The sequence below is a fragment of the Chelon labrosus genome (assembly GCF_963514085.1).
Source record: "Chelon labrosus genome assembly, chromosome: 4".
In the NCBI taxonomy this organism is placed as follows: Eukaryota; Metazoa; Chordata; class Actinopteri; order Mugiliformes; family Mugilidae; genus Chelon; species Chelon labrosus.
The window spans coordinates 14,729,240-14,736,432 of record NC_140340.1 but is presented as its reverse complement, the minus strand read 5'-3'; the positions used below and the strand labels follow the sequence as shown (position 1 = coordinate 14,736,432).

Sequence of the window (7,193 nt, the reverse complement as noted above, 5' to 3'; positions counted from 1 at the left end):
GAGTTTTGTGCGTACGCAGAGACATCTACATGAGACTGTTTTAAAGCTTGGCCGTGCGGCTCAGTTTCCCATCACAGTAAACGGTTTCCATCAATACGCAAGATCTCTGCTTTGTGACATTGACTTTTTGTGGCTCTGTCTATTTGCATGATGATTCATCAGACGTGCCCGCTGTGCTCTTGTGAACCTGTGTATGTTTGTGTGTGCATGCAGTGGCTGAGAGGCTCTGCAGATATTTGATACACTGAACTTTAGTTTTACAGCGGGGCAAGTAAACAATCAGAAAACCGTAACGTTAACAAACCGTGCCGGGGTGACGCAGGTTTGATACTTTCTGGGTGCCATGCATCAGCAGCGTTTAGTCAGCCGTGGCGGGGGCTGGCTTGCTGTGTGACCGTGAGTAAAATGACATTTATTTGAGAATTTCCTTCACAGCACACCTCAGTCAGAGGAACATCACTTGCAATGAGTCCCACACATGAGCAACAGGTGGGTTGAAGGGATGCGCATTGTTAGGTTTCAATTCCTAGTAAACTCTATGAGAGAGGCTTGAGAATGAACAAAGCTCCAGATGTATTTTATTAGAAAAACTATTCTTCTTACAACTTCAAATAACTTGTAAGCTTTAATCTTTCTAAAGTGACTTTTCCTTCATTCTGCAGTTTGAAACATCAAGTCCACAAGACGGCATAGAAAGTACAGGAGAAGGAGGATTTTATAAGACTGGAAAACAGAAGGTTAAATTAAACTAGCGTTAACATCCGAATCCAACTAAATCGAATAAAAAGTAAGGTTCTGTCAGATAGTCTGTAAAGGCTTCATTAAAAGTTAAAAATCAGTTTAGTAAAGGACTCCCTTTTACATTGAAAAACTTAAATTTATTCTGAGCGTTGCTTGGAACATGTAACCGATGAAAACACTTCCCGGCCGATTCTCTTATTTCCAAAGCTTTTAGTAAATAGTACACAGACCAAAAACCATTTTGTTTTAAGTTATGCGGCAACACAACAATAACCACCTACAGATGCAAAACGTTTTTTGTTTTTTTGTTTTTTATTTTGAGTCACAACAGTTCATCGGTCCATGTGTCAAAAGTTATGTTGTTGTAAGAAAACCTCTCCAAAAGTCTGCAGCAGTTCTGCTGTTTTTAAAGTAATTATACAGAGGCACAGTTTAATATGTAGTCTGAGTGAGAAAGAAAGAAAGAAAGAAAGAAAGAAATAGAGGAAGAAAGAAAGAAAGAGAGGAAGAAAGAAAGAAAGAACAAAGGATGAAGTAATAGATGTGGACTTTTGCTGCCAACAAACTGTTGATTAGGAGGGAGGGGTGTTTGATTGTGTCTCTGATGGATTCAGTCTAATTTTAGCAGGTGATTAGCACCATCGCACCAAAGTGAAATAAAACACATGACAGGGCTCAGTCTGCTGCCATTTAATGCCACTAGGGTTTTATTGACAGATAAAAATCCTTTTAGTTTCAGAATTTGGAGAGAGAACAAACCATACGTCAAAAATACTTAATAAATGACTGGATGGATGCTTTCAGGCTGTTAAGATTTTGCACAACGCGTTAAATGGAAACATTTTTGCGACTCAACCTGAGAAACCGACTACTACCGACTATTTATTTAGATTTAAACTCTGATATTAGCCTGGGTAAACGAAAATATGACTGTGCAGTCATGCATGTGGGTCAAATAAACGAGCGCGGTTTGTCTGTTTAAGGTGGAAATGTCTCAGAGTCAATCACATTTAAGGACGTCCTTGGAGGAGCGCGCTCCAGATCAAGTTCAGATGACTCCCCATCAGTCAGCCACACATACTTCTAGCCCCTCCCAGCCCTCTCACATGACCTGAAATAATACAAACATAAAAAATGAATAAATACATCTAATAAAACTTGTGCAGAATCCACAAGTCCACCTCCCCAGCAGTGCCTTTCTTTTTTTTTTACTGCTCTTTTTTGTCTTTTGCCAAACCCACAGTCAATATAAAATTACCCAAGCCACAGAGCGAGAGGGTTTGGGGGGGAAAATCCACATTTTTAAAACATATGCATTTCCAGTTCCCCTTTTGTTCTGTTATTAAAAGCAGCATTTGCACCAATCACAGGGGATGCCTCCGCCCGCCCGAGTCTCTGAGGCCCACATACCTCCACACGCTTCTACTATCTCTCACGCAACCCGTCACTCAGTACAAACAACCTGACAGACACATCCTGACTGAGTATCATAAACCAAATCCAATCAGTTGGTTCACATGTGTTTATTGCAGGAGCTTTAACAGTCAGTAATATTTTAACAACGCACTGTTCGTTTCAAAGCAAATGTATCGGTTTGAATTACATAATGTCGAGGGTACACGCCGTATGCAAAGTGCTACTGGTTGACGAAGACAGTATTTCACATATTTACAACTCAGTATTTTTAATTTAAAATTAGGAATTTGCACTAATAAAAATAGAAGATGGGTTCAGATTTGTACAATAAGGGACGTTCTGAGGGTCCACACACTAAAAAGTACTATTTGGTAAAAAAGGAACATTTGCTGCCCGGTTGGCACAGTCACCCCATCATCAAAATCATACTTTTATCTCTAAAAAAAAAAAAACAAAAAAAAAAACTTCTTCTAAACACTGTAATATCTTTAAGTTGAGCAAATTTCCACAGCCAGCTTGCGTCCTTCTTTAACCTACGGCACATTCACCGCAGGTGGGATCTGTCCGTCCTTCTTCTCGCAAGAGGTGCTGGTGCGTGTGTTTTCACAGTGAGATGGTTCTGCTAAGTTTTGTTTCGGCGCTACATCTAGATGTATCCCCTCCTTGATCAATAACTGAAAAGTACACAGCTAGCTGGAGAGGCTGGAGGACATTTATCACTTTTATGGCTTTTTCTTTGTCCTGATCTGAAACATCAAGGAGGAGTGACAAGAAGGCGTCTGTTCCAGCAGAGAAGTACACCGGGGCTGGGCTCCACATCTGCACTTAAAGGAATAAGTATTGCAGCTAAAATTGGCTTGTTTTACTATTATTGTTTTAGCATGGCTTTATATGGAGGCCAGATGTCATGATTAGCAGCTTTGTGTCCTGGTTCTTTTTACCCCATAATTATCTTTTGATGTGAAATCCATTTTACACCATATGAGTCAACAGGCAAAGAGGACGAACGCTGCAGTGCTTGTGCTTTCGTCTGATCTCTGGGAGCACTCTGAACCCGCCCCCGCCCTCGTCCCGAAAGATCAAGAGAGGCCTCTTGTTCCGAAGATGTGGTCAAACTCGCTGAGGATGAGCTCCACCGCCTGGTTCTGGTAAACCATGTTCACTGCCATGTTGCCGTTGTCCCGCTCCGGGCGCATCAGCGTCGGCCCGAACACGATGCCGATGTTCTGGGTGGTCATTCTGTTGGTGTTTGAATGTTCCAGCACCCTGTGGGAAAGGAGCGAGGCAGATGCACTTTTAATGCCACTTTGCTTGTGAATTTTTATTTTTGTCATACTAGTGGGGCGGCTCTACGGATGACAGCATCAGCTTTTGTCCAGACAGACAGTTGTTGGACTTTGCTGACTACAGTGATCTTTGTCATTTCCTCTAAGGGCCACCATGAGGTTGACATTTGTGGTTTGTACCGAAATGACTCAACCACTGTTACGTGGAGTGCCATGAATGACCCTTTTTAGGATTAATTGTAAAAACTAATAGCTCTATGTAGTCAGTGCAACCATCAGAAAAAATATGTGCAAAACTAATCATTCCCAAAAGATTCAGCTTTACTTTGTGTATAGTGCTACTTAAATGTTAGCTCACTAAAACAATGAACTATGAAAATGAACATGGCCAAACATTAATATTGTTAAGGTGTGCTTATATGACACGTCTTGCCCTATATGTCACCTCTACACCAGTATCTGGCACAGCGTTGATTCATCCTGTTGGTTTATAGACTTGTTGCATAGCCATTTCCTGGAAAACTGTTGATCCCTCATCCTGCACTTGGGGGCGTCTACTAATTTTGCAACTAATGAAACGCTTCCTTCGCCACCCGGCTTCCAATCTCAGCTCAAGCAGGTAGGGAAACGCCTGCTCAGGACACTGGAGGCGATGGCATCCGAGCTTTTTTTTTGTGTATCCATCTAATGGGGACTTTAAAGCAACATTAGCATCTCCATGCTAGCATGCCAGCGCTGCAGAGTTGCTAGTACGATTGTAGAATCGTTTCAAGTTTGCGGTTTAGGAAGACACATCTTCATAATTTTTACAAACTCTTACAAGCAACTTAAAGAACCAGTCTGCATATTGCCAGTGACATGTTGCTTTTGAGTGCGCGTTCACATACGTGCATCTGGATTTTACAGTGCAGATTTATGCAATGAAATGTTCTAAATCCACCGCCCGTATCCACCTATGTTGGTGCGTCGGAGCATGTGTGTGTGTGTGATGGGGGGGGACACAGGAATGGGTTAAAGCCACAGCATGAGGCATTCTTCTAAAAATGCCATTCCCACCAAGCCACAGAAGCAGCCAGCAATTGCTCAAAACTTCCACATTAAAAAGAGAGGAGGAAAAAAGGGAGAGAGGAGAGGGAAGAGAAAAAAAAGGAGAGAGCGAGGAAGAGAGCGAATAGAGAGGTTCCAGTGGTGGCGGCGGTGGTGTTGGTATGCCTTCCAGCAGACGAACCACAAGGCTCCCATGGGACCTTCGAGGCAAGGAGGAGCGCGAGAGGGGGAGAGAGCGGAGGGAGCAGGAGGAGGGAGAAAAGGAGAGAGGGATGAGGAGAGGAGGACAAGAGGAGGAAGAGGAAAGGGAGAATGAAAAGAGAAGGAAGAGGATGAAGAGGAAGTAGGGGAAAGGGAGTTAGCGAGCGAGCAAGAAGGGGAGACGGGGGGGGTGATTGAGCAGGGAGATAATAAATGAGAAACAGAATGAGGGGAGAAAGGAATGACAGTGGAGAGAAAATAAGAGAAAGACACAGAGTTGACAAATTCATGGGGCCCACCACACCCTGGCACAAACATCGGCCTCAGAACACGAACGCTCACCCCTGAAGTGGAAGGAAAAACCATAGGCGGTAAAAAACACACATTTTATGTACTGTAAAAGGAACTGGCTCGCAGAACATTGTACGCCATTCATCTTCCTCCAGCCTTTTCATCTTCACAGGGACCCAAACTTAACAACAGTGTGATCCTGGTACAGCGCAGGGCTGGCATACTTTGAGAGCCGCGGCCAAAGAATCCCTGACAGAAAGTGACTCGACACGGACGAGGGAACTACTCCCTCTTGTGTTCGGATTTGAAAAGAAAAGTTATGGAGAAGAGATTTTGCTTTCCTGCCGGGGCATCAGGTTCGTGCGTTTGTGCCAAAATGCCCCGGGGGACTACTCTGCATTATTAACCGAGCACATTTCAAGGCACTGAAACCATCACAGAGTATAAAGACACATCAGCGGAGACGCACTGTACATGGTTTTTCTATCCACCCTCTCACCGTCTCAGATGCCGGCACATGAACTTCAGCGTGTCGTGGTTCGGAGGAGGCATGTTGAGCACCAGACACTTCAGTCGATCCACTTTGTCCATGTAGTCTGACATTTCTGCGACACAGAGCGAGAGGCATTTTGTATCACAAACATGTGTCATGGTTTCCATTCTGTTTATGCACTTTATTAGCATGTGAAACCTCATTTACATGTGCACCATCTAATCTGATCCAGCAGCGTGCAATTATTAACCATGGTCTGATGAACACCAAACTGCTGATTACTGCATGTGTCAAAAAAAAAAAAAAGGCTCATAAATTGATAAAGGAACAGGATGTTCATATCACGAATGAGCTCATAATTCTTACACTGAATATTTTTTATACAAATTAACATGCAAAATGTTTTACAGAGTGCGATGCATTTTAAAACGCTTTATTATCTACTACTGTCAACGGACACATTTCCACATCCCAGAGGATCACGCAAATTAACCGATGAAGAACGCGGTTAGGGGAAAAGCCTGATTATATCTTATTCTTTTTTTTTTTTTTTTTTATACCATCAGCCAATCCCACGAAAAGATCGCAGCTCAGATCATCATAACAATCCTGATCTGATGCATCTACTTCGTTGATCAGAAACTTTTAAACGAACGACTGGGCCACGCTGCTGCACTGGATGAACATGGGATACGTTCTGTAGTTTATTTCCGTGTCAGTTCCGCGTCGCCCTACTGCCACAAACACAAGAGATTAATAAAAGAGTCAAAACTCAAACGTTCCCCGGTCTTAGGAAAATATTTGAATTAAACTGTATATTTGTGGCTTGTTTTTAAAGCTTTAAATCTTCCGTTACAAACTGAGAATGAACCGCCACAGAAAAGGGTTCAGGAGGTTGTGAAGGAGAGAAAGGCTAACTAATGTGTTCTTGATGCGATCGTCTCATCACGGCATTTGTGGACAAGAAGTAAAATTAAATGAAGGAAAAAACAGCATTACGCTCTATAATTCCAGCGTGAGTTAAATGCATTTGCACGAGGCGATGATTACTGCAGTTTTGTGAATAAGCTGTGCTGAAACATAAAGATTTACACTCAAAAGGGTTGCAACCAAAGAACTATCGCTTCACTTTAATTCGAGGCGGCTCAATAAATTACACTTCCTGTCAATATGTAATTAAACCGCTCTCGTCTTGGAATTCGTGCAATTTTTCTTTTGGGTATGCACTACTTATTTATTTATTTTACTTTATCCATACATCTTGCATTACAGCATATATATATTTACATATCCTTGTATATACCTAAAGGTGGGGACAAGGTCCTGCGAGCGCCTTGCATTCTGTGGCAGACGAATTTACTTTTAACCACAGTTTGACAACGTGTGAAAACGAAGTGAACTCTCTAACCAAGACTGCCCCATTTGACTCATTAAGACCACAGCAGTATTCAAAATAATACGACATGAGAGGTAAAGCCATAAGGTGAAATTAGAAAGGGTTCTACGGGGGCGAGATGTTTAAGATGATTGTGCAGTTGCATAATTTCCATCATATTTATCTCTAAGTTCTTGGATTTAGAATTGCTGCGCCCTCGAGATTTTCTCCTCTCAAATATAATTGTGCAATATTTGTTTTTTGTGAAATATTTGTTTTTTTTTTAATGCATCTTACCTTTATTTATTACATTACTTTTTATTCTATTAGTATCTGACTTGAT

At 42.0% G+C, this 7,193-nt stretch overlaps 1 protein-coding gene across 2 annotated transcripts in view; it reads right to left on the bottom strand.

Moving 5' to 3' along the window:
- Positions 1-2,249: 2,249 nt before the first annotated feature.
- arhgap9 (Rho GTPase activating protein 9) overlaps positions 2,250-7,193 on the bottom strand; it is a 43,444-nt gene continuing 38,500 nt past the window's right edge. For both annotated transcript variants that reach the window (XM_084542238.1, XM_084542239.1), the window contains 2 exons: positions 5,482-5,587; positions 2,250-3,423 (listed from right to left, as the gene is read on the bottom strand). In XM_084542238.1, coding sequence (XP_084398364.1) covers positions 3,237-3,423; positions 5,482-5,587 — 293 coding nt within the window. In that variant the 3' untranslated portion in view covers positions 2,250-3,236. The remainder of the gene's footprint in view (positions 3,424-5,481; positions 5,588-7,193) is intronic.